Below are 27,528 nucleotides of genomic sequence, written 5' to 3'. Positions count from 1 at the left end.
TTTTTTTTAGTCTTGCCTTGTACATATGGAGAGTAGGCTTTCCAGATCCATGGACTCACTGGGTGCCTCTGGGCAGACAGGAATGGAAGCCTCTAGTCTTCTCTGTCCCTAAGCCTGGACAATCTTAGTAGTTGTGAGGACAGAGGTTCTGAGTTCCCACCTAGGGACCACAGGCCCTTTTATTATGTGGGGTTTGCTACAATGACCTCAGAGATTGAGATGGCACCAAGCGTTTGGGACACAGAGGACTGGAAGCTGAAACTCCAAGGTGCTCAACAGGCCTATTTGAGAAGGTGACATTTGAGATGATGGCTTTGGGGAAGGGAAATGACACTATTCTTTCCCCCATGGACATCAAACAGGTTAAACAAAGGCCCCGAGGCTTGATAAAGTCCTCTGCCTTGGGGACAGAAGGATACCAGTGTGCCTGTGGCAGAGTAGCAGACCCAGCATTGGGACATGAGTCCAGAGAAGTAGGCCAGGCTGAAGTAGGACAGCCTGAAGGCTTCTTGTCTTCCCTGTTACATGTTCTATGACCCATGCCTTACCTGGATAACAGGCCCCACTGAGGCTCTGCAGCAGGAGGTAGCAGAAGGCATTGAAGTTATCTGAGAGGGGTCAGCAAAGTAGTCTGAGCATGGCAAAAGCATGACTGCAGGCCTGAGGAAAAACCCAGCTCTGACCCAACTCTAAGTCTGACTGTTGTGGGACCAGCCTTGGGGTTTCTTACTTTCCATGATATTGAGGCAGCCAAACACTGCCCTCTGCTGGTATACCTGTGTATAACACTCAGAGCTTTTCTGAGAACTGACAGACCTCAGAGCCTCTTCTGCAACTGCTCGACCTTCATTGTTTACCTTAACCCTAGACCGTCTCTCTTCCCCTTCCAAGCTGTTCCTTCTGACCAGGCATAGTACAGAGTAGTCTAACCCTAGAGCAGCACTTGTCGTGAACTTTGTCTTTGCCTCTGGGCCTCAAGACTCAGGAAACACAAACATAATCCCCCTGCTTTAGGGTGGCCCAGTCAGGATTCCCCAAGTCCTGCCCCCTTTCAGCCACCTAAGCCACCTCTTCCTACTCATCTTCCATGGTGAAGCTAAACTCCAGAGAATGCCCCAGGGGAGTGACAAAGTCTAGATCCCCCCACAGAGCATGTGACTCTCTGGAGTTGCCCTCTGCTTGTCTATACCTCTATTCCGGACATATCTATAGTACCTGAGTTACAGGAGAGGACAAGGGTCTAGGCATGAAGTGGAGCAGATCAGGGCAGGGCAGTCCAAGAGGCCATGGGGCCAGGCTGTAGCCCAGGAGGAGTGACTCAACTGAAGCAACTCAGCTTTGCTATGGGCTTCCAGGACCCTCCTCAGCTCTGACTTGCTTCTGTAGTAGCTGCAAAGCTTTTCTTTTCTTTTCTTTTCTTTTCTTTTTTTTTTTTTTTTTTTTTTTTTTTTTTTTTTGGTCTGGGAGGGTAGGAAGCCAGGAGGGAAGGAGGGAAGAGAGGGGATAGGTGGGCCCATGGTAGAAACGTAAGACCAAGGATATCCAAAGCAGACACCTTTGTACACCAAAAACCTTGCCACTCAAGCTCTACATATGAGCAGCCCCATGTTGCACAAAAATCTCCGGTAGGCCTGGATGGGCTGTAAATATCTTGCGATATCTAGTTCCGCTGTGTGGGTTAAGGTAAGGACTTGTTCTGAACAGGTACAGTGTTTTAGGGAATATGTCCATTCTGGCTGAGTCCAGGAGTGCAGAGCCTACAAGAGCCCATACACTCGAGTAAGAGAGCATGACCCCAGGCCTCATTCCAACCTGGGTCACAGGATCCATATGTTTGTTCATCTATCCAGTGTCCAGTGAAGACCAACTGCATGCTGGACACAGGGAAGGCTTTGAAGCCAATCAGTGAATTCATGCATGGTTTTCCAGCCCCCTTCAACTCAAGGTGATACCCTCTGAGAATGACAGTTGGCCTGTGGGGGTGCTACAGAGAGGGATGGTGGGGGACTGCAGGGGCAGAGGTGGGAGGGGGATCTTGCTGTTGAGTGAGCCCGAGACACAGATGATAAATGGTGATGGACAGCTTTGGGGATGGCACAAGTTAAATGAAGGGGGGTTGTGGCTAGGCCAGGGTATCTAGTGATCACTGCATCCCACGAACAGAGAAAGTTCAAGTCAGCCAGGGGGCACAGATGAATTATCTTTCAACATAACGACTGAATTTCTTTGCAAGGAATATACCCCAGCACATGCTCACATGTGGTCTAGGGCTATGATCAGGGCAGTGCTGGTGCTCTGCACCTGGGTTCCATTCAGCCTGCCTGGTGTGCCCAAATGTTAGTGGGGGTGGGGTGAATATGTGATTTGGGGGTCCTAGTCTGAGATCTCTACAGAGTTCACTGGTTGACAGAGCATGGGGTCTCCTGACATGGCAGACACCTGAATATGCCAGGAGAAAGAACACGGTAGGAAGCAGGGGTCTCAAGGATTTGGGGGCCTGTGTAAGAACCTGGGGACCACCTCTGCAGGGGACTGTAGACCCCATGTTCTGTTCCTACAGCACTCATGGCTGTGGGGAAGCAGATGAAGACAAGGAGAGTGACAATAAAGGGGAATGGGTTCTAGTGCAAGGACTCAGTGTGAGACTGCACTTGGTCATATTCATTCTCTCAGTCTCTCATTCATCAACTCACATTTTATTAAGTAACTGTGGTGACCCAAGCACTGGGGTCACAACCCTGAGCAAAAAAAGATTAAGACCCTCTTCTTATGAGACTGGTACCTGAGCTTGCTGTACCCTCAAATCCCTTGTCAGCCCTTCCACCCACCTGGGCCACCAGCAAAACCCCCATGAAAGAAGCACAGAGAGGGCAGAGGACACTGGGTTACTCAGGTAGGAAGTGTGTGCTCTCCTGGGCAGGATCCCAACATAGAGATAGGATAAGGAATATTCATTCCATAAAAACTGTCCAAGCTCCTCCTGCAGCCCAACTGCTGTAGACACCAGAGAGACAAAGACCATGTGACCATGGTCTATAAGGCCCCAGTGGACATGGATTTTGTGGGAGGTACCCTCACCAAGCACCATAGGTCCCCTTCCTTATTGTATCAGGGGTTGGGAAGGAGGTAGCATCCATGCCTCAGACATAGCAGCCAGTGCCCTGACAGATTACCAGAGGCTAGAAGATTTTGGCACCATGCCCACTGCCCATCATTCTGTTACACAGATTCTTTGTGGGAAAAGATTGTGCTGCTTACACAGCTCTGGGACATCGTTTGGACACACAGTTAATACTGCTCCATGCAATTATATAGTGCACAGGCTGCACCACTTGCCCTGCCCAGTGTCCCTGCCTTCACCTACCTCGTTGCATATGCTCCTGAGGACACTGTTGAGAATTTATCATTGTTCACTCTGCTCGCATTGGTCCACTGTACAGGTTCACTCATCTGATTTTCATTTTTAAATATTTTTATTTTTATTTATGTCTATGTATGTTATATGCATAAGAGCAGTGCTCTCTCGGCCCTGTGAAAGTTCTGTGCCCCAGTGTAGGGGAATGCCAGGGCCAATAAGTGGGAGAGGGTGGGGTGGCAGGCATGGGGAGGGGGGAGGCAACAGGGGTTTGTTTTTGTTGTTTTTGTTTGTTTCTTTGTTTTTTGGAGGGGAAACTAGGAATGGAGAAATTTATATGTAAATAAAGAAAATATCTAATAATAAAAAATAAAAAAAAAAAAAAAGAGCAGTGCTCTCAGAGGCCAGAAGAGGGTGTTGTCTTTCATGGAGCTGACGCTATGGGTGGTTGTGATCCGCTTAACATGGGTGCTGGGTTCTGAACTCTTGTCTTCTGTAAGAGCACCAAGTGCTCTTGATCACCGAGCCATCTCTCAAGCTCCACTCATTTGTGTTCCAGAACTCTCTGTGAGAAGGAACTGATTTTCTGCTAAGTCAGATTCAACCCCATAGACCACTCTGAATCTCTATGGGTCTCCATCTTCTTCTTACTAAGCCAGCTCATTGGCAGGCTTAGTCACTGCTAGATGGCTGAAGGGTTTTGTAATGATGCATTTTTCTTGTGGTTCTCACCACAGAAAGTTGGCATTATTATTATTATTATTATTATTATTATTATTATTATTACTATTACTATTATTTGTGGAGAGTGAGGTGAGCTGGATATTCAAAGCAGGCCCAGCCCATACTAGTCAAGTGCTCTGCCACTGAGCTTCACCTTGCCTTGAAAAAGAGGGCATTCAGTTGACCAGGAATCCCATAGCTGAGAGATGGCAACATTTCCCTGTGGTATGTCTCATCAGGTGCATTCCCAGAAGTTTCTTCGACCTGAATTTTTGTGGCATTGTTATGTTCAGACTGTCCATACAGCTTGTTAACTTCCTTTTTCACTGGGAGCCATTGCTGAGAGTGCACCAAGGTGGGCCCTGTGCCAGAGTCCTGCAATGGTGTTTATGGTAACATCCGGGAGCCCACTTTGCTGTTGTCTGCACTGCTGCTCAGCTTTTTGTTGTTTTGCTCATTCGTTTTCACTGAGAATACTCTAACGTTACCTCAGATTCTATAGAGAATTGTCCTGGGTTACCCTGGCAGAAGAGAACAGATGCCAGGTCCCTGGGAGAGGTTGTGGTGGGGCTGGAAGCATGTGCCTTCTGCTGGGCAGCGGCATTGGGGGCAGGAGCACCACAGCTGGGGCCAGGATGTCTTCCCTTTTGCCCCTTCCCTGCCAAGGTTCATTTCTCCAATTGGACCTAACTCTGTCTCCCACATTCCAGCAAGGCCCTCATGACTTTCTGGAATCCTCCATGTCCCTCCTCTAGCACTTGCTTATCATTGCCAAAAGGGGAAGTCTTTCTTCCTCTTACTGCATAGACTTGCACCATGTCTCATAAATTGTACATGTCTCATAAATGTACATAAGGCCCCTGTCACTCAGAAGCACATAAGAACCTGTATTGCCTTGTCTCCTACATGTCCTACTCACTCTCTCTCTCTACTCCAAAATATCTCTTCTTTCTCTCCTTATCTCCACACCATACTAAGGGATCATGGTCCCTCCAGAATGAAGGTCCTAGCAGTCAGATACTGTGTGAGCCGTGGTGACTGCATGGACTTTACCATACAGGGAAGTAGTAGTGAGTACCTTTATCACCCCTGCCCACCACTGGGACAGACAATCATCCCAGCTCCCCCTTCCTCCCTACAGGACAACTAAGGGTCTTGCACAGTTCCTTTAAGACAGGGCTGTGGAAAGGGCTGAGGAGCCAAAGTGGTCCCCTTCTCCCAGCAGGGGTATAGTCTTTCTCACCTCTGTCTCCCTGCTTAGTTAGGTCTCAAACCAAGCCTGGGTCAGCCTTGTCCTATACAGATGAAGGAAGGCGAGCATGGTAAATTCATGGTGATTATGGTAGGGCCACTTGTGGCCTGGAGACTTGGCCCACTGGTCCCCTTTATGTAGCCCAGTGCTCCGTGAGCTCTTTGATCTGCCTAATTTACATGTAGGTCTGTCCTCTCCTGTGTAGCCCAAGCAGCACTGGGTTAACCCTGGTTGGGAAGAAAAACATATTGGTCAATGTCCTGTTCTGGATGCTGCAGTCTCTAGAGGGAATAAGTGAGCATGCCCAGAGCTGGCCTGAAGGGTGTTGCATGAGAGGTGAGGTGAATAGGAACAAGAGGAGGTGTTGCTTAATGCTTAAGTCTGAGACCCTGAGCTAGGAGTACAGGGCAATTCAGGCATCCACCCTGCCTGGCATCCTCGCATCAGCGAGCTTCCAAGATTTTTAATCAGTTCCACAGGCTGTGTGAGACCACAGTGATCAAGTTTGTTACGTGGCAATGTTTATGTGGATGCCTGTCAGTGGAGAGGATTGGCTGATACATGAGGTGCATTGCTTATAACTGGGGAAAGCATGCAGGAAGCCCTCAGCACCTCATAAAGCAAGTATATATGTGCACACCTGCAAGCTAAGCACCAGGGTTGTGGAGGCAGGAAGATCAGAAGTTCAAAGTTATCTACATCTCCACTGTGTTAAAGGCTAACCTTGGCTACAGGAGACTTTGTTTAGAAAAAAAGAAAAAAAAACAAATAGGAAAATCCTTAGACAAATTTAATTCTGGAAGTGGGGCTTCTGGGACATGAACAGAGCTTGAAGTCACTGCCTCACAGCTGTGAGTGAGGAACACAACCAAAGCTCAAGTTTGAGAACTTCCCAACCCAAAGTTCCCAGCTGATGGTAGAAGTCTTTCCAAGCCTTGATCACTGGATTCACTGCCTAACGAGAAGTGGGGCTTGAGGGCTGAGATGGAAAACCCTAGTACCACTGTATCAGGTTTGGTCCTAGATCCCTCTGCACTCCTAGCTCAGGGTCTCCGAATTCAACAATCAGCAACACCTGCTCTTGTTCCCATTCAACCTACTCCCAGACTGGGCTCTTCAGGCCAGCTCTGGACATGCTCACTTATTCCCTCTGGAGGCTGCAGCATCCAGTACAGGGTAACATTGATCAATATGTTTTTCTCCCTAATCAGAGCTACCCAATGCAAATAGACTTCTTCAGATATGCCTATGAAGTACCATCACCAGCCTTGGCAAGCTTGCTGTACCACAGCCAGCCTGGGACACTCTGAGGCATGCCTTGCAAGGAGGGACTGGCACCAGCCCTTGTGGTCCCAGATGTTCATTCCTTCCCAAGCCTGCCCTAAGGACCTTTCTTAGCTATCTTGGAGTGGGAATCTGATCTTCTCCCCCAAGTCAGGGAATGGGGTACCCAGTGATATCTGTGTGCTGCAGAAAGGAGTGTTTGCTGAGATTCTAGAAGCCCACACACATTTCCAAAGATAATTGTTTAGGAGCCGTTCCTTTCTCCGTCACCCTGCATTTGAGAGGAAGGGCTGTAGACAATGGAATCCCCGTCCCAACCTGCCCCACAAGGCCTTCTGTATCTGGAACACTGGCCACAACTATGATTTGGGAGGCATGTGATGTGCAACTGCAGCATGAACAAGCCTATTCTCTGCAGAGTCTGTGATTCAGCCTTCCAAAGTGATGCTGAGCAGAGTGCTTGCTGCAGGAAAGGACACGCAGTGTGAGGCCACTTAAGTACAGCTCCAAATACTCACCGTAGTTTACATTGCTCAAGATGCCTGCATGAGGACAGCTGAGTAGGAAAGGTTCGCTACATACAGATCTTTCATGCACTCTCGGGAGCCTGGGAGCTGAGTGAGAGAGGATGTTACAGAGACGTGACCTCCAAGGCTTCCGGCATGTTTATCAAATGAGATTTTTCATTACAGGCAGCTGATGCGTAAGGGTTCACAGTGTTCATCTTTATGTCTTTTGGAAATTTTAAAATATTTTTAATGTCGTAGCACATTATCATTTTCTGGATCCATGCAGTACTTTCTATTTCCTGCATGCATGCATATGTGCATGAATGTGTAGGGAAAGCGCTGGAAGACCGCATTCCAGACAGATGAGAACCATTTCCATTGCAGAGATGAGCAGGAGGTGTAAGACGTGGGGTTGAGGGAAGAGGGCTGTTCTTACTGTATGAATAGTCATCCTTGACGGGGCTGGTGAGATACACCTTTAATCCCAGCATTCCGAGAAGCAGAGGCAACCAGATCTCTATGAATCCCAACCCAGCCTGGTCTACACAGTGAAATCGAGGCCAGCCAACATTACTCAGACCCTCTCCCAAAAGAAAAGATGTTCACATTATTTCTGCACTTTGTTTTTTACTTATTGAAAATGTAAAGCTTCAGAAAAAGAAAAATACAGTGTTGGGGCATGAAGTACATGTGTTTGGGGGACTGGAACAGGTAAAAGGGTATAGACCCTAGAGCTCCACAGTTAGTCCTGTGTCCACCTGGAAGGGATCCCCCTGGAAGGGCTGCTATCCCTGTGAAGATGGTCCAGTGCTGAGATGCATGGCTGTCTGCCTGGAATGACTGAGACTGGCATATCTCCTTGTCATGTGCCAGCAGCTTTCTCCCTCTTCCCAAATGTTGTTATGCTCCTGCCTAAGGGACAGATGGCCACAGGTTGGAAGACAGAGACACTCTGCCTGAATATCCCTGTGAGCCTGCAGGTTGGAATTTTCCAGTCTATGAGGCAAAGTCCTAGATAGGAAATTTCTGGACCCAGCCCTGGAAGCTGCTGCTTCTCCTAGACTGCAGAGATGAGATGGGGACATGGATCCAGAGACTGGCTATGAAGTGCTCTGTGTCAGTCTCAGCCTGAACATGTAGATTGTTGGGTGGTCCTGTCTTACAATCCTACCCAGGGGCAGTCAGTCATGCCACCTCAGGCATCTGGTCACAGTTGAAGTGGATAGGTGCAGTCTACCACACCATTTCTGTGACTCTGAAACCTCTTGTGCCCTTGAGCTTCACACCTCCAAAGTTGGACCAAGCAGTTTGACTCTCGATTGGTGATAGCATCCTCCAGCACTTTCTGTTACTTCCTTGAACTCAGGAACTTCTGGGGTCTCAAGTTAGAGCTGGTGCTGGAATGTCAACTTTATGGTTTTTGGAGTTTCCTTTATCTGACCAGACCTGAGTGGTGCCAGGTGTGAAACATCAGGTGTGAGAACAACTGTGTGCTGCACTCAATTCTTTGTCAAAGCTTGAAAGCCTTAGCAGCTGTTTCTGAGTGTGGAGGCCTTTATCACTTACTCTACTTTAAAACACAGCAGGATCTAGATGTGTGTGCCTTCTCTGGAAGAGGGGCCAGAAAAGGTACAGGTATGCAATGGATGTCATGAGTCCAGAGGGAGGACAAGAAGCAGCCTAGGATGGGGGCTTTAGAGCAGAGTGCACACAGGGTAGACAGTTCTCAATCACAGCTTCAGTTTACTTATCTGTGATAGGAGAGTAGGAAAAGAAGCTCCTCTTTAAGAAATTTGAAAGGGTACCTACCACTTGAGCACAAGCACCCACCCCCAGGATGCCTTTATGAGTAGCTGTGGTTAATGACACACATTTCTGATATGCACTTAGCTTTGAAAACAATAGGACCCAAAAGAGAAGGACCTCATCTGATGCTGTGGTGGTATTCTGATCTTGATAAAAATACAGTGCAACTCAATCAAGGAGAGAGATTGGGCCAGTTTACCATGTGCTAAACCTACATAAATCTGAATTATTCCTATGACAGCATTCTTCTGGGGGGCTCTCATGGGAAGGCTGGCCATTTCTAGAGCCCCCTGCATTTGGCTACCCAGCTGCCTCAGCAGCTTCTATGCTGCATACAAAGACACTCTGCCAGAAGAATGAGGTCCTCCCTATCTGACCTCTGTCCCTCTTTTCTGTGTAACTTTCTGTGAGTTTCTCACTGCCTCTGAGATCCATTTTCTCTGTAATAAAAGAACAGAACACAAGAGTGAAGCCTCCCTCTTCCCCCAGACTTCAGTGGGTCTGAGAGGCTAAAAGAATGGAAAGAAGAAAATAGCCTGGCAGGCAACTGCCACCCCCATCCAGAGGGTTCACACTCTCACTACCTTCCCTGGAGGCAGCTTTGCAAGTGAAGACTCAGGCCAAAGTGCTGGCTGGGCCACCCTGTGTCTGTTGGTCCTAAATGAATGAGGGACCCCCCCCCCCCGTGCCTCCTTGGGATTTGATATGTGCATTAAAAAGCATTCCTCCTTGATTGAGTTGCACTGTATTTTTATCAAGATCAGCTGGGTTTGGGATTCCTGACTGACACTTGGTAAACAGGAGCCTGCTCAAGAAAGTATGAGATACACAACGGGGAAGAGAAGGTGATGTGCAGGGAGAGGAGAAGCGGGGCATTTCTCATCTTCATCTCCTATCTGTCCTGTTGGTTGTATCAGTGTACTCAAATCCATCTAGCTTCTTTCTGCCTCAGGGCCTTAGCACCAGCTCTTTGCTCAGAAAGCTCCTGCCATTGCAGTCTGCTGGGTGAAGGCTCATGGAGAGGCTTCCTTTTCCCTGCCCCCACCTCAAGAAGATGGCTCCTGCCTCCCCCTTCTCTCTTCTGCTTGGTTGAACCCTGATCTGATTGCCAGGCACAATCCCGCATTCTGACTTTTATGTTTTCTCCTTGTTTCGCCCCTAGAATGTATCCTTGATAAAGGCAGAAGCTCTGCAGGCATACTAGGAGCGCTGGGAGGAGGAGGGGAAAGCGAGGGAGGAGAGGCACTACAGCTAGAACAGATTGGCCCCAGTCCCTCTCCCTAAAGGTTATGACTGGCAGCAGTGGTCCAAACTATGTCATCTTTTATGCAGTTACTGTATGTGGTCAGCCCTCCAGGACCAGTTTCACAGCTGTCATGATCCCATTTTACAGTAGCACATCTGAGATTCCCAGGAGACACACAGCTTGCTGAAGTCTCATGGCCCCTAACTCCAGGGCACAAGATCTCCTGAGTTCTTAGTTTAGTGGCTCCTATGTTTCCATGCTAGGGACGGAAAAACTGCCCTGGAAAGCAATGCCATCATTATATTCTTCGGGCTGCGAGTGCATTTTAGCAACGGATTTCCAGGTTTCCAGTGAGGGCAAGAAGGAGCCACCTCCTTGGTCTCAGCGCCAGGGCTCTTGGTTTTGCAGCCGCACCCGCAGGGCCGCCCTGTTTGATGCTGCAGTTGCCATGGCAACGAGCACTTTGGCGATTGGTCCAGCGAGGCCGCACTACGTTGCTCCTGGAAGGAGGGGGGCGCTCCTGCACTCCTGTCCCTCCTCCGGATGCTGCGAGAGCAAACCGGCACAGACACCCCCCTCCTCCAGCCCTCCCCTCCTCATCCCAGCGCACTGCCACCCCGGATGTGCGGGAGGGAAAAATCCCAAGGAAGTCCCAGGTAGCAGCGAGGCAGACGCCCCCGCCCAACCTGGCGACCATGGTGACTCGACGTCTTCCCAGGCTTCGGGGCACAGTGTAAACTCTGCATAGGAGGACCTGTTTGGAGCCCCCTGCCACATTACACCCAGCATTTCTAGATGAACCTGCCAGTCCTGGGAAAGTGACTGCCCTTGGCTTTCATTTTCTTCCTTTCCACCTCGCTTGAGCATCCTGTTCCTCCTCTGAACCACCTTGAGCCTCCTCAGCCCAGGCAGGAGAGAGAAGGAAATCAGACTTGGACAGGATGGCTTGCCGAAGACGCTATTTGTGAGTATGCAAGACAAGTTTATCCTAAAGCCTGAGGCAGAAAGGACCACTACTCGTGTTGAAGTGAGGGGCTTGGTGGGGGTGGTGTGACTGCTCTGCAGGTGGCTTCCAGGGGGAGCAGGCTTGCGTCTAATGTTTGTCCCCTGCGGCAGAGGCAGTGTTGTTGATGATGTGAGGGAAAAAGAAATCTTAGTCAGCAAGTCTTCCTTGAGCTGTGAAAGTCCCCCTACTGAAGCAGGCACCCTCCCCCTAATCCACATCCACAAATGAGGGTCTCAGACTCATGGCTGTGGTTTAGGCTTTTGGTAGTGCCCCTGTCAGACCTACCTGTTCAGGGAAAGCTTTGATGCTCAGCAAGCCCATGGCCTGCACCCAAGCCAGGTGGAAGGCAAGCAGCAGGCTGAGACACTGGCTGGAGATGGCCTCCTCCATAGACAGGTGAAGGTGGCAGCAGTGTCCAGCTATCAAGCACAGGTGTAATGTGCCGGTACAGAGCACCCGTCTACTGGGCCTGATGCCAGCAGTGGAGGTGGTGAAAGTCGGGCTTAGGGTGGTGACATCACGGGACTGGGTATTTATGGAAGCAAAGCTGTGCTCAGTGAAGCCAGGCTTCCCAGGGGGCAGTGGGATTCAAATGGCAGCTTCCTTCTAGGCTCTCTGGGGGCTCTGCTGGTGCGGTTCTGGGAAGAGCAACCTTTGCCCTGTGTGGGCACTCAAGGCCCTGGAGACTGAATGAGATTTGGGTCTGGTCTCCGTCTACCCTAGGGTACCTGCTCAGTGCTTGGAAGCTGATAGGGACAGCTTGGTAATCTTAGACCTTTCAAGGATTGAAAGCAAGGTTTGATGTTCTTGAATTGGGATCAGCCACCAGGACCGGGAGAGGAGGCTTGCAACAGTTTGTAGGAGGTCATCTGGGAAATTCGAACTCTCTTCAAACAGGCTTTGAACTCTTAAGAGGCCCCAAGCCCCATCCAGGGCACTCTGAGCCCTCCTTAGGCCTTGCCTCCTCCTCCCCTCCTGAGATGGGCGGTTCCCATGCTAATGAGCCTGACGGAAAGTAAACATTGCCTGTAGCTGCATAAGCAGGCTGGGCCAGTAGGCCCCCTGTAGGAGGCTCTGGTTCTGCATTTTCAGTGGAAAAGCTTGTGAGTTCTTTGGTAGTTATGAGGGAACCACACAGGGTCCTTGCTCTCCTTGTCAAGGCCAGAAATAGTAACGCTCGCCTTAGCATGGAACTTCATCTCACCTTTGGGGAAGATACTTCCCTGGCAGCAGCCTCCTTCCTCCTGCCACTCCTTTGCTGGCACAGGAGCTTCTAGTGTCAAAGAAACTGACAACTTGCAGAGGCCACTAAGTTGTTGTAGAGGGAAGATGTCATTAGCATGAAATGTGACAGTTCTCACAGAGAGCAGCTGGGCTCAGGACCTGTTTCCAAAGCTAGGGAACACCTTCTGAAAGGTTTTTGCCTGGGCAGAAATGAAGACAACTCCTGCCCCAATTTTGAAATGGGGAAACGGAGGCCCGACAAATCACCCCTGGAAAATTGGCATGCACTGGCCTAGATGCTGGGCTTTTCTTGGAAATCATTTTTTCCAGGAGCACTGCTTAGAGTCCACTGCACTTCCAAGGTTCATTCAACCTGTCGAGGACCAGAGACTTACATCTGAACACAGCCTTAGGCAGCCCTGTTGGCAGCACCTATCTGGGGATCCGTGTCCCCCACCTCCCTGCCTTGAAGGTCTCTCTACTCTCCCTTAATTCTTGGGGCTCTGTAGGCTGAGCTATCCCTAACCCCACCTCCTCCTGTATTCTGTTGGTACCCACCATCCCAACTAGATTGGCTGAGGAGGCCTGGAGGACAGCTATGGCCTTTGCCCTTGCAGAGGGTTTGGAGTCAAGCAGGCCTCGTTGATTTACCTAATAGCACTCAGCAGCCTATGTTTGTTCTCCATTAGAGTCCATTTGACCAGGGCAGGGCCCAGCCCAGCCAAGGGATCTCTTAGTTACTACTGCTCCAGACTTCTGGTTCCCCAGGCCAGCCATGTGGAATGGCACTGATAGCTGTCAGCTCAGAGCAGTCTTGGCTAGTCTTGTGCTTTCTCATATCCTGCGGCTTGGTTCTGCCTCCCTCAACCGCTGCACATATAGTATGATCAATCCCTTTATACAGAGCAGGAAACTGAGGTACAGAGAGGAAGGAACTCCACTGGGCTCCTGAAGCAATTTGCTGCTCCGCCTTTAGCAATTCTCTCCTTCCCCAGTTATGCCCCATCCCAGACCTGAGCAGCCATGTGTCACCTGATCAAGGTGTCTCTTGGCCTAGTGGTGCCCCCAAAAAGGCACACTGTATACCCTGTTCTGCCTCCCCACTCACCATCATCTCATTCCTTTGACCCCTGGGTGTTCTACTGTGAGTCACTCTGAAAGTTAAATATATCACCGAGAGAGACGAGTCCTCAGTCTGCTATGGAGGTGCCCTAGTGATGGGATACAAAATAATGAGGAAAGCAACATATATAGTAACTGAGTGGAGAAATCACAAGGCCTACAATCCTTGACCAAGCTGCAACTGACAGCTTAGTTAGCTTAGCGCTGTGAGGAAGGTACCCCATCCTGACTGAGCACAGCAGTACTTTCACCATCCTCAAGTGATGGCTGAGGAGGACTCTTGGCTCAGCACATCCTCAGGCTCCAGCTTAGGTAGTGGGGTTGTAAGGATTTGAAGATCATGGTGCTGGCTGCCTCTTGCCATGTCTGTGGTCCACCCATCTATCCACTAACTGGCTCATTTGCTCACTGCTTGGAACTTCCTGGCTCCTCTTCCCTTCCTTTTCTCTCTGAGTAGCCAAGCAGGGCTAAAGCTGCGGACCTGTCACCCTGCCATTCTCTGACTTCCCTGCTGGGTTTCCATCTACCCTGCCACTATGTTCAGCTTGCTGGATGGCCAGTGTGCCTTACTGCTAGAATATCAGCTATACCTGACAGACACCTGATGGCATGTAAGCCTCAGGGACCCCTCACACCTAGAAAAATGCCAGGTACATTGCATGAACTCAGGATACATAATCAAGTCCTGGGTAGTGCCCAGCGTTGTCCTAAGCAGAACCACAGAGCTGTTAACTACAGAGCATGCATTGGCAGGTTCCTGGAGAGGCACATGTGAACAACGTGAGACCAGCACAGAGAGTGGTCTCCGTAATTGGCTGAACCCTGAGGACTGGAACTGGCATTTACCACAAAAGAGAGCAGGAGCCTCTGAATATGCAAATGTCTTGGCTCTCAGCTCATTTAACCATAGCCTTCACCCTAGGGCCAGTCTTTTTTTTTTTTTTTTCTTTTGGTTTTTCGAGACAGGGTTTCTCTGTATAGCCCTGGCTGTCCTGGAACTCACTCTGTAGACCATGCTGGCCTTGAACTCAGAAGTCCACCTAAGAATATTCTTACTTGCATGCATGTACAGACCATGCAACTGAGTCTCAAAACAGTTTATTCCAGGCAGCACTTATGCAGGGGTGAATCTGGAGAGTCTTCACTCCAAAGACAAACTATAACCTGTTATCATGCTGAAGGGTTTTGCCAAAATGGCAAACACTGGCTGAGTGTGAGGAAAAGAGAGAGATGAACTAACAGCATAGGTGGGATCCTGTGTGCTGGTTCCCCACTGTCCTAGCCCAGTGTAGACTGAGCAGAGCCATGGAAGGTGGGACTGAAGATGTAGGAAAGTAGGATCAGGAACCTGACTTGCCCCTTGGCTAGAGTGAGCAGTTGGGGAAGCTGCTAGAGTCAGGAGCATCTGGTCTTTAGGATAGGCTGAGAGCAGCCATGCATTCTTCCTTGAGTTTACAGTGGGCCCATGTTTCTCAGGATGAGGCACTCTGCTCATGGGGTACCAGCCTACCTCACAATACTAGCTTAATTTGCTCTCACAGGATTTCAAGTTTCTACTTTTTTTCAGCCCCCATACCTCTGCCATGTTGAGTCTGTGGTTGGCCCATACTGCAGGGAAGTGACTTGCTCAGGTTCATGGCCAAGAGTCTGTCTAACTCTAGACCCTGCACCCTTGTTACCAGTCCTCATCTCTCTGTCCTTGGGACCAGAGCTGGTAGGCATCAAGTGCTTCGAAGGTGGGATTCAAATGAGAGGAAGGATACAAGGATAGACAAGAGATGGCAGGACACTGGTCAGGTGCCCCTAAGAATTACCTGCATGTCACGCCCTTACCATCATTTTCGATAAATCTTTGTCCAGATCAGTTCTATTGGACACAGGATTTAATATTCATTCATTCATCCATTCATTCGTTTATACCTGCATTTTAAAATTTATTATCGTATGTGTGGCAGGGAGACACATACGTGAGGTCAAGAGGAAAACTTTGTGGAGTTGATTCTCTCCTTACACCTCTTCCTGGTTTGGGGGATTGAATTCAGGTGGAGTTGTCACTGAGTTGAGGCCAGCTTGAGTAAGACGTCAACCCCCTGCCTGCATCAAACACGATAGATGTCCAAATGTGTTTTGTGTGACTTGGCTATACATTGAGTTTTCTAGGAATGTGTCTGCTCTCGAAGTCAAGGGAAGATCAGACTGTGATATGTTGGGAGCTCTGCCAACAGCTGTCACCACCCAGGGCATTATGTCCCCAAGGGCAGTGGCTTTCCTGAGAACAAAGTTGCCTCAGCAGGTGCCTGTGGGATGAATTGGCTACGAGTGGCCTCTACTTGGCAAATGATTGATATATCAACACCAGGTCTTTCCCTGTCTGCAGTGTCCATGTGGAGCAGGCTATGGGTTTGGTGTGGTATGGATGTGGACAAGCCTTATTGTATCTGCACTTCCTTTCAGAACAGAATTGGGCACTGTAGTTTGGGGTAGACAGAGGGACATAGAGGCAGGGGTCTTAGTAGTGATGAAGTTATTATGTTCAGTCTGGTTTCATAGTCTTGGATTCAACCAACCATAAATAAAAATTTGGTGAGTTATAGGAATGTGTTGTGTGATGGTGGTGGGGATGTCATTTCCAGAAAGTTCCAAAGAGCAAAACTCAGATTTGCCTGGCTCTGTGCCAAGCACTTCACTGAACTCACAGGAATTTGTGGATGTGTAGGCCCCATGCTGTGGCCTCTTCTGCTCTACAGGGCTTTTTTCCCTGCACGCCTGGCTCTCTAATGTTGCTTACCTTGAACGTGTGGGCCTGTGTGGTTACATCTGCTACTGGGTTGCTCTACATGTATGGCCTTCCCACACCATTGTTCCCCAAACAGCACAGTGTCAACACTCTTCCATAGCCTGGCACTTGACATGCTGTATTACCCAGAGGTGGTTTAAAGTATCTAGGGTACTGAGTGTGGTGGTAGTGTACACTTGTGAGCCCAGCACTCAAGACGTTGAGGCAGGAAGGTGGGGAGTCCAGGGCTAGGTATTCAAAGGTTCTGCAAGCCAACCCTTGTGAGTACTGAGGGACAGCCATTCTTGATCCCACGCCTGCCTGACATTTCTTCTATGTCCCTCATCCTTCCTGACAACCCACTTTGTGGCTGTTTTAGAACAGGCTAGGCTGTGGAAGGTCCTGAAAGCCCAGAATGGGCCCTCAACTACAACAGAGAAGTCTCTCCTAGGGGCAGCCTGATCCTGTAGTATCTCTGGCTGCCCTTTCTTGCCCTGCTCAGTGCATGCACTCCATGTGACTCCTGTCTTCTGACATTCATTGTTTCCTCTCTTTGCTCCAGGATAGCAAGAGGTGCACAGCTCTGGAGAACACAGAGGCCTGGTTAGACAGTCTGGACATCTTTAGGGTGATGTTTGGGAGCCACGTGCTATATGGAGACCTAGGATAGGGAGTCCCCTACCCCCGCCAGTCTCTGGGATGAGGAACTTGTTTCCAGGTGTTCCTGGAGGTGGATTCTTGGTGTATGTGTGTGGGGGGCTGTGCTCAGTGCTATACTGTTCTACCACATGTACACTCTACTCAAGGGATGAACAAGACTAAGAAGTTGGTGCCCTATGGAGTTCTGAGGTGTTACTGTTTGGAAAAATGACTACAGTGATGGCAGGAACTCTCAATATTATTTTCTCATAACTGCAGATGAGTCTAAAATTATCTCAGAATCACACATTTGATTTATCTGGTTTTTGTTTTGTTGTTGTTTGGAGAGGTTGGTGCTGGGAATGGTCTAAGTGTGTGATATAATACCAAGCTGTGCACAAGTCCCCAAAAATTCAACCTTTAAAAAATTGAGTCTCTGGGGACTGGAGAGATGGCTCAGCAGTTAAGAGTGCCTGCTCCTCTTCCAGAGGACTTAGCTTGGTTCCCTGCACTCACATCAGTCAGCTCATAACTACCTGTAACTCTAGCTCTTTCCTGTCCTCTATGGGTACCAACACCCACATGGTGTTCACTCACACAGACACTGTGCTGCCTGGTTTTTATGTCAACTTGACACAAGCTAGGATGGCAATTTGGAAAGAAGAAACTTCAATTGAGAAAATATAGTTACCAGATTAGCATGTGGTCCATTTTCTTAATTGGTGATGTGGGAGGGCTCAGCCCATGTGGGAAATGCCACCTCTGGACAGTTGGTCCTGGGTTGTATAAGAAAACAGGCTGAGGGGCAAGCCAATTAGCAGCACTCTTCCATGGCCTCTACGTTAACTCCTGCCTCCAGGTCCTGCCCTGACTTCCTTTGATAATAAACTATAACATAGAACTTGCTTTTGGTCATGGTATTTATCACAGTGATAGAAGCTCTTACTAAGATAGACACATACAAATATAAGTGGGTGAAAGTAAAGTAAAATATATCTTTTTTTTTTTAAATTGAGGCTCAAATAAAGGGTCTATTGGCTCGGACCCTGGTGACTGTGGGACAGAACCTGGCCACCTCTTGGTCTCTGTCCTCTAAGGTACTCTATGGTTATCCTCTTTTGCCATCTTCTTCCCTGACAGCTCAGATCCCTTTACCCTCCTTCCCAAGTCTCAAACCCACTAGCAGTCCTAGGACCAGTCTCAGCTTTTAGAAGCAACACTACAAGCCCCTCTGATGCTAGTAGGCCTGACCATCAGCCAGATACTTGAGCAGGGCCTGCCTCTTAGTGGCTACTGGATAACAGTCAGCATTTCTCCCACTTGTTACCCTGGATCCTTCCCAGAATCAGGGCCCAGCCCAACCTGAGGGTTTCTCTCAAGAAGGCCCTCCTCTCCCCTGAGCCTGTGAGTCTGCCTGGCTGTCAGCCATGCCTGCTCTCCCTCTGCCCAGAGCCACATATGTTAGTAATGGTACAGTCCCCACGCTCTCCCCTGCCTGCTGCTGCCACAGCAGGCGGTGGGGACAGAGACAAACTGAACACTCCCGCAAATGCCATTTTGAAGACAAAAATGGAAACCAGTCAGCTAAAACGAAAAGGTTACGAGAAACAAGGCCTTTTGATGGTTTTGGCGTTCTACAAATTGACTATTCTGTGAATTGGCTTTCGGCAAATTGCCTTGTCAAAAACTAAGGGGAGAGGCAAGACAGAGCTGGTGAGCTCAACTGGGCTGGAGTAGTCAAAGCCAGGTCGGCATGGTGTGGATGTAGAACAAGGCTCACTGGATGCCTGCAGCAATGTCCCCACTTTGTCCTATGTTCTGGGATCCATTTAGGTGGGGGATGCAAGTGTCCATGTTTCACATATCCTGGCCTCAGAGGGACAAGAGTCTGAAGCTAGGTTAGGGCTGAAGCATGTCTGGCCAAAGAATGCTTTTACTCACCCCAGCAGGTCTGTTCCTCGGCACAAAGACATCTGTTTGGAGTGGCTCACAGAGGACGTGATGCGTTTTTAATTGCTGTGGTGCTTGCTGACATTCAAAGCCTGCCTCTTAGTGGCTATTGGATAACAGCATTTCCCCATTTGTTATCCAGCGTCAGTAAGAGAAATGTCCTCAAGTGGCTCCGACCCCTTACTCTTTTTTGGACTTAAGTCCCTGACTGTCTCCAGAGCCAAAGAGTGATTAGGCCACCTTGGCAGAGCTCCCAGGACTAGATGGGATCCAGTATGTAGGGATAACTCAGACTTCTTCTCATATCTCCAAGGAGCTGCTCTCAAGGACCTTGAGTCTGCTGCCATTGGCAGTGTGACTTCAGTAGAGGTCTTAACTTTTCTGAACCCATTTGCTCTTCTGAGTTTCACATTTGTGAGATGGTTGTAAATGCCTTGCCATCCCCTGGCATCTCTCCCCATTGTGGTATGCCTTTGGACATACTAGGCCTTAAGAAATATGAGTATCTTTTGAGCTAAGGAGACAGATATATTAACCAGGAATCTCTGGGTTGCAAATGACCAATTCAAGTGAAAAGAGATTCAAATGGATGCCACTAGTGACCAAGACCTGGCTTTTATATGGCTGGACTAAGCACCTGGGCTTTGGTAACTGTCCCATGAAGGTCCTCAACAACTTGGAGCCTACTGGCCTACCCTGGGGCGAATTGGCTCTCCCAAACAACCCCAAGGCTGAGAGCCAGAAAGCACTGGACAGGCTGTCACTGCTACCTGGTCATCCCAGAGCTGGATACCTGGGCAGTTCCACCTGACCCACGGGACTGGAAACGGGAAGTTCACATTTGTGAGGAGGTTTATTCCTGAGTCAGGGAGAGTAAACTAGAGAGAAGTCAGTGGTTTTTCTCAGTGTTAGAAGGGAGCCAGGTCAGGGCAGTTTGGGCACATCAGGACTGAGTCTGCAGCCTGCCTCTGTGGCCCCACCCTGGGGCCTTGTGTGGTGTGTGGAAGTTAGACTACAAGGAAAGCTTGGGACCCCATGCTGCCTCCAACCTTCCCTAACTTCCTCTTCTTTGCTGGCTTGGGCCTATACACAAGAACCCTTTTCTTTTTGATTCATCTTTTCCATTGGTATTTCTACAAATCTAAGCCATGCCAAGGGTTGTATGTTCCTTAAGAAAATTCATCACTTATTCTAGACAGACCTCAAATCCTTCCTTGGCATCTCAAGTCAGAAGCTCTTCCCAGCTAGATTGAGCCTCCCTGTAGAGAAGCAGAAGAGAGGAGAGGTGTTTTGGCCCACTGCTGACTGCCTGGCCCGAGGACTGTTCCTGGTGTCTTAAGGAAGAAAAGGTTGAAGGTTGAAGCCACAGGCAGTCTAGGTCACTGTGACTGGCATTAACATCTCCCATGCCTGACCAGGCAAGAGAGCAAGAGGAACTCAGGCTGACAACAGGGCATCTACAGAGAAAACTGGGAATTCAAAAGGCATAGGATCCCCTCCGGTTTAGATCATTTTAGAATGAGGACCCCATCCTCAGAACTTTCACTAATTCTGGAGCATTAGTGAGGAATCCATGGATAGGACAGATGCTGCCATGGTTGACACTCTGAAGCATTCCAGGGTTAGGCTTGCACAAAGCTGCTGGGCACATAACCTTACCTCCCTTCTGTCCTTGTTCCTCAGACCTGTCCTTGCCTCTTCCATAGGCCTTGGGAAGGTAACTCTTCCAAAGAGTCCCTTATAGGATGGGGACTCTTCCCAAGAATCACCTGCTATAGTGGGATGCCAGCATATGGGACTAAGCCTGAGACTTGTGCCTGTGGGGCTAACAGAGAGAGCCTCAGCTGATATCATGGCCGATTCTGAGCATATCTAAGGTGTGTGCCTGCTCTTCTCATCTCCTAGCCACTTCCATACCCTCCCTTGCTTCCAGCCATACTTCTCTCCTTTGGGACCTTTGGTTACTTCCTTTCTGCTGCTGGGACTGCCGCCTCCAAGGCCAGCCCTGGCTTTGAGGGTGGTGCTGGGTCTTACCAGTCATCTTGCAGCAACGTTGAACCTCCTCAGTCCTTTAGGTTCCAACTGATTTCTTCCTCGAAGGTTCACAGCTGGCATACGGAACCTGGAGTTACTGTTCTGTTTTCAGTTGTCTCTGGACCAGTGGAGCCAGGGAACATAGGATGCTTCCTGCAAAGGGAAGCGCGGGGCCTGGCATGGAGCTGGTTCAGTACATGTGCGTTGAGTGAGGGTAGGATAGTCTATGGGTCTCTGATAGCCTGTGACCTGCCAGTATGTCATCTCCTTCGCTTTCACAACACTTGTCTGTGGATGCATGTGGGGCAGGCCTAGGCTGGAGATGCATTATGGTAGGAAAAGCCAGAGGGACTCTGGTGGTGTTGGGGCTGAGAACACCAGTAACACCACCTTGGTTGAGCTCGAGGTGAGGACCCTGGTATCCACAGGCCCTGAAAAGGGGGCCCGGTGATGACAGTACTATCCCTCAAGACTCAGGATGGTGATCTATCTCATTGACAGAATATAAGGAGATTCCAGGAAGGGTCTGCCTATGTCTGGGACTGCCCTCTGCATCTCACTGGACTCTGTAAAGATGCCCCTACCCCTCAGCTCAGAATAGGTTCTCCTCTGCAGTGCTACCAGCCTCCATGAGGCCAAGGTCACCCAGGCCCTCTGCCAAGGCCACCGCCATCTGTTAGGAGACGCTCTGCCTCTTGAACAGAGCAGACACTGAGGAACAATGCCTGCTGCCACACCATCTTGCACCCCAAAATAGAAGTGCATGCTTCCCACTAGCTTGGCATGTAAAGCTTGCCCCTCCTGTGTCTTCTCCTCCTTTCTGGTTTGGGCTTCAGTCAGGGTGCCTGTTTATCTTGAGAACACACTACCATTGAGGCATGAGGCTCAGAGAGCCTGGCTTCTGGCCCCTGCAATCCCAGGCTGTTTTTTGCCCTGGATACTGTTGACTTGGAAGAAGGGGCATTTAACCCGGAACTGGGCAGCTTCTACTAGATATACCTGTCTGTCCCTTCCTCCTCACTTTTGAACCATGAGGATCCATTAGCTGTTAAAGAATTCGGATGTAAAATGCATGAGTTGGGCTGGGGTGAGCTGGGTTGATTTCTGAGCATCTAAATCCCGGGAAGACTGCTTATCTCTGCAGATGGTTTGGGGATTGAAGGCTGGTTGCCTGGCTGACTGTGGATGGTGGGATGGCTTCCTTCCTTATCAGGAGTCGGGTGGGTGGGATCCTGCTTCTCTGAGCTTCAGTTTCCTCACCTGTAATGTGGGAATCAGAAACTCCAGCTCTGGCTCAATGACTGAATGGGGCCACATCAGCGCCCTGGCGTCTGAGCAAGACCTTGGGCTAGGCCAAGGAGGCCCAGTGAGTTAGCATTTCTGTATTTATCCTGCTGCTGGGTAGCACCTGAGGGTTTGGCATGTCAGGGTGTAAAGGTCTGGGTGAGCTGAGTCTAAGGGAAGGGCAGAAACTTTTCTTTCCTGCACTGCATCCGGTGTCTTGTGGCTCCTCCTATCAGTAGTCTACACCTGGAAAAGGTAGGATGTGGTGGTCCTAAGCACCAGACCAAGGCCCTTGAGCCACGGGCCTTGCAGGGTCCTGAGCTGTATGACACGGCCTCCACTACTGTAAGACTGTGAGGACCCAGGCCCTGGGCAGTGAGAAGATTTGGATTCCTGGCAAGTAGACCTAGCCAGGTAGGCTTTCCTGTTCAAGGCCAGCCCAGTAGTCCTAGCATAGAGTATTCTTCTCAGCTGACCACTCATTTTCAGAGCTCAGTGCAGGTCCCCCTACCTGGGACTTTCCTCCCAGTGTGTTTATTGAAGGTGGCTGCCTTCCATTCACTTAGGGACCTAGTATTCTGTGGAGACCTTGCTGTGTCTTTTTGGCTACCCTCATGTCTACAGGGGTATCTCACCCACTCTGGTTTTGCCCATTGAGTGGGGTTGTTGAGTTACACTGGACACTTCACAGATGAGTGTCTGTTGTCTTCCTGGGTCACTGTGTGGCTGGGATGGTGAAGTGCACTGTCTTAGTTACTTTTATATTGCTACAGTAAGACACCATGGTGAAGCAACTTATAGAAGAAAGAGTTTATTGGGAGCTTACAGTTTCAAAGGGTGAATCATGACCATCATGGCAGGAAACATAAAACCAGGCAGATAGGCATGGCACTAGAGCAGTAGCATGGAGCTTACATCTTGATCCACAAATATGAGGCAGAGAGATCTAACTGGGATTGGTGTGGGTTTTTGAAACATCAAAGCCCACTCTTGGCCCCTAGTGATACACCTTCTCCAATAAGACCACACCTCCTAATCCTTCCCAAATAGTCCCATCAACTGGGGACCAGTCACTCAAATATATGAGCCTATTGGGCCATTGTCATTCACATTTCCACATGCACTCACAGTGGTCCCTTGGCGTTTGCTTCCTATACTTTTAGTTTTCTATGAACAACCAAAGCTTAAAAATATTAAATGAAAAACTCCAGAAATAATTTGGTAGGTTTTCTGTGACTTCTGTTATGGTGTATTAAGGTCATTTCTGAGTGTTTTGACTGCATCTAAATGTACTACATGTGTACAGTGCCCACAGTGGCCAGAAGAGGGCATTGGATACCCTGGAACCTGAGTGACAGATGGTTGTAATGATGTGGATGCTAGGAACTAAACCAGTCTTCTACAAGAGCAACAAGTCCTTTTCCCCTCTGAGCCATCTCTCCATCCCCGGTAGTTGTGGCTCTTAACCCCTCACGGTACCTGTTCTATATGCTATGTGTTGAATGTGTACTTATAAGAAAACCCAACACTATGACTGTTGTTGCCATGGTGTTGGGCATCCACCAGGCATGCTGGAGAATGTCTCTGTGTAAGAGGTTGCTTTGGCACTGTGTAGGTGCCAGGCTAAACAAATAAAATGACTCACTGTCTCAAATTGTACCCTCCCAGAGCTGATGACCACTGTTCTAAACAAATCTCCTTCCAGTGTAAAGGAAAGACCCAGGCCCAGAGTCCAGATGATGCCCTGTCTTACCTAGGCCCCTGGCTCTTTCCACGTACCTGGTCCAGGGGCATCTAGAGGTGCTCTCGCCTGCAGCTGCAATTTCCAGACTCTGTCTGAACCCTGGGCAGGGCAGCCTGGCAGCAAGGACTAATATAGAGGCCAACCTAGGGACAATCATCTCCCTGTTTCTGGGGTGGGCCACCCTGGCTGGCAGGCAGGACTGTGTATGAGCCAGAGCCAGCACAGGAAAGCCAATAAGTCTACCTTTGGCTGTTTTACCTGGAGGCCTGAGGATGAGGCTCAGGGCCAGGCAGGATGAAGGCTAAGTCTGACCACTGGCACCTCAAACTCCCTGTCCAAGGCATGAAGATGAGCCTGTTTACAGCTGAGGAAAGAGAGGCCTGGATAAAGGCCTATAGCTCACAAGGCCAGTGCAGGTGCCAACCTATGCTAAATCCCAGTGAGGTGATCAGGAAAGTATCCAGCCCCAGTATGTGACACTGGGCCAAAAGCCAAGGGTATGGGGTCATGAGGCACCCATCCAGCCTGTTGTAGACCCTGGGACAATGATTCCTCTGTTGTGTCTGTGCCTCAGAAGTCCTAGGGATGGAGTGATAGTATCCTATGTTATACGTAAAGGGACAACTGACCTCTATGCTAGGCTCTCTGTTCTCCTACAGCCACAGAATGGCCAGGAACATGGGCTCTTGAGTGCCTCATCTTAGCATAGCTAAATAGTTCTGCTGTAGAATGCCAGTACCTGGTGCCTACACAGAGGGACTGGGGCCTGGCAGGGAAGAGATTTGGGGCATAATGGTGCCTACCATCTTCTCTTTTGTCATAATGTCTGCCCCAAACAGAAACTTCAAAAGCTCTAAAGACAGGCAAACACTCCAATGCTGGCTAGAAGAGGTAGGTCTGAACTTTCGTGTGACTATCTGGGTTACCCAAGGCCATAAAAACATCTCCACCCTGTGCCCACAGTTCCAAGGACAGCCCTGAAGGAGCACAGGCACCCCATTGAGTTGTTGCTATGTCCTGTTGACCAGGGAGGCAAGAGAGCTGAGCCAAGCCCACAGCCACTCCAGTGAGTTAGGAACTTTGCCATTTACTCCATATCCACAAAGGGCAGGAAGGAATGTTTCAGCCCCTAAGCACACAGTCAGTGGGGGCATAGTGTCATAGGATGGACATCCCAAAATATTCACACCCCCAATGCAGCTTCCTGAGACCAAACCCAGCAGAAACATCCTGAAGCAGTCACACTGTCCAAGGAGTTGGGGGAAGGGGGACTGATCTTCTCTTGTGCATATTACTTACTTACTGTGTGTGTGTGTGTGTGTGTTTGTATGTGTGTTTGTATGTGTGTTTGTATGTGTGTGTTCATGTGCATATATGAACAATATATGTTTGTGCATATGTAGAGAAGGATGACAGGTGTCTTTTAGTTCTTGTGACAGGGTCTCTCATTGAACCTGAAGCTTTCAGCTGGCCAATGAGGCCAAGGGATCCTCTTGTGTCTGTCTCCCCAGGACTGTGCTACCATATCCAGCTTTTTACATGAGTGTTGGGGGTCTGAACTCAGGTCCTCATGCTTGTGTGCAAGCACTTTACTGTCTGAGCCTCCTCTTCAGCCCTAGTGTTCCCTTTCTAAGCCAATGTTTAGTGTGTTCCTCACTATCTAATAAGAAGTAGGGAAATGAGTTATAGGAGGCAGTGGCTTCTCTTCACTCTGGAAAGTGAAGCAAATTGGCTCTAAACAACCCTCTTCTAGGCCTGACTGAATCTTCTTTGCTTTTAGCTTTCTCTGAAAGGAAGATTTAGCTCAAATAGGCATCACCCTCCCTTGGAGTTTCCACAAGTGTGCCCCTTAGAACGGCACCATGCTTTGAGCCAACACCTAAGGAGGGAGCTTAAAGTGTGTCTCACACACACATACACCTGCCATTCCACCACCAGCCCTCACCCAGACTGGGCCAGCATTGGCCAGTGGGCCTCCTTCCTGGCCTCCTCATCCCAATTGCTTTCTACAGCTTCCCTGTCTCTTTCGGGAACAAGCTCTATTCTTTCTTCACATGATAGCCCACAGCTCAGATACTCAAATGAAATGCATTAAGATAAGGAATACTGCTAGTGCAAAGCCAGGAAGGCTGTGGGGGAGTGAGGTCATTCACCCCATTGCCACAGGGAGAGCAGAGTGGGCAGCGTCTCTGAGTCAGTGTGGTTTGTTTTAGTAATAAACACACTTTCCTGTAGCAGCCAGTCGAGGCACCCTTGGGCTGTCTCCTTCCAGAGAATGGAAGCTCTGTGCTCACAGCCTGTGTCCACAGGCTCCTAACAGCTCACTCACCACAGAGGCAACTGGACATCGCCCAGATGCTCCTGCTGTTAGTCAGCTTTCCAGGCTACAATAAAACTAAAGACTTTAGCTTCTAAAGAAAAACAGGCTATTTTGGCTCATGGTTTTAGAATCTCAGCCCAAGGTCACTTGACCCCATTACTTTATTTTTGTTTAATTGTTTTTTAACTTTATGGGTATGGGTGTTTTTACCTATATGTATATCTGCGTACCGTGTGTACACCTGGTGCCCTTGGAGGAAAGAAGAGGCCATTGGATGCTCTGGAACTGGAGGTACAGATGATTGTAAGCGGCCTGATAATGGGTGCTCGAAATCAAAGCCAAGTCCTGCTCTTTGAGAACAAGTGCTCTTAACTGTTAAACTGTCTACAGCCTGTTTTGTGACAAGGCAGTGTGGCACAATGGGAAGTATTCAATAGAACATAATCATTTGCCTCATGGGGAGGAAGCAAAAGAAAGAAAGAGGAAGAGCCCAGGGTCCCACAGACCTCTTCAAGGGCGCACTCCAGGAAGATGCAAAGGTTCTGTCACCTCTGAATTACCCTGAGCTGGGGACCAATCCTTTCACAGATGGGCCTTGAAGAGCATTCAGTCACCAAACTATTGCATCCAATAATAAGTCAGCTGAGGCACATCTGTGCCATGGAATAGTACTCAGTAGTGAAAAGGAATGTGACACCTCGATGAGTATCAGGTAACCTTGCTGAGTGAGAAAGTCAGCCTTAAGGATTCTCATCCACATGGCTATCTGTATAACAGTCTCAATCACACAGCTATAGAGATGAGCAGTAGCCAGAGCTCTAGGATGGTGTGCAGCCAGGGACAGAAGCACTGACCACTCCTACTCTTGGTAGAGGAGACTAAGGCCAGAGATGGCTGCTTATGAGAGAAGACTGGGGTTAACTCCTTGGTGCCCAAGGCCTGGGCTCTTGGCTGGCTGCAGATTGGAGGCTGGAGTACCCATGCTGATTTTCCTATATAACATAAGTTTTGGTAAACTGTTATGTACTCTAGCAGTATGAGGCTAGTAGACCCATCACAAGCAAATATGTGTATAATCAGCATCCAGACCACAGAACACATCCACAGTCCCCCATCCAGTTCCAGGAAGCAAGCTTCTCTGACTCCCAACCACAGAGCTGCCTGTCCTTCTCTTGAACTTGTCCATGGCTGGTGCCTCTTAACAGGGAGGAAGCATCCAGCAGGTTCTAGAAAAGAAGTAGCTACCTTCCTGCG

At 49.2% G+C, this 27,528-nt stretch overlaps 1 protein-coding gene across 4 annotated transcripts in view; it reads left to right on the top strand.

Moving 5' to 3' along the window:
• Window positions 1-27,528, top strand: part of LOC116099261 (IQ motif and SEC7 domain-containing protein 1) — a 330,953-nt gene that overhangs the window by 170,483 nt on the left and 132,942 nt on the right. Inside the window, exon 1 of one of the 4 annotated variants that reach the window (XM_031382559.1) lies at window positions 10,725-11,139. The exons of the other annotated variants lie outside the window; for them this stretch is intronic. Within the exon in view, the coding sequence (XP_031238419.1) occupies window positions 11,117-11,139 (23 nt within the window). The 5' untranslated portion in view covers window positions 10,725-11,116. Of the gene's footprint in view, window positions 1-10,724; window positions 11,140-27,528 lie in introns of those variants that run through there. 4 annotated transcript variants of the gene reach the window in all.

This window comes from Mastomys coucha, unplaced genomic scaffold (genome assembly GCF_008632895.1).
Source record: "Mastomys coucha isolate ucsf_1 unplaced genomic scaffold, UCSF_Mcou_1 pScaffold20, whole genome shotgun sequence".
NCBI classification, from domain to species: domain Eukaryota; kingdom Metazoa; phylum Chordata; class Mammalia; order Rodentia; family Muridae; genus Mastomys; species Mastomys coucha.
Note: the sequence above shows the minus strand (reverse complement) of the source record. Positions and strands in the feature narration are given on the sequence as shown.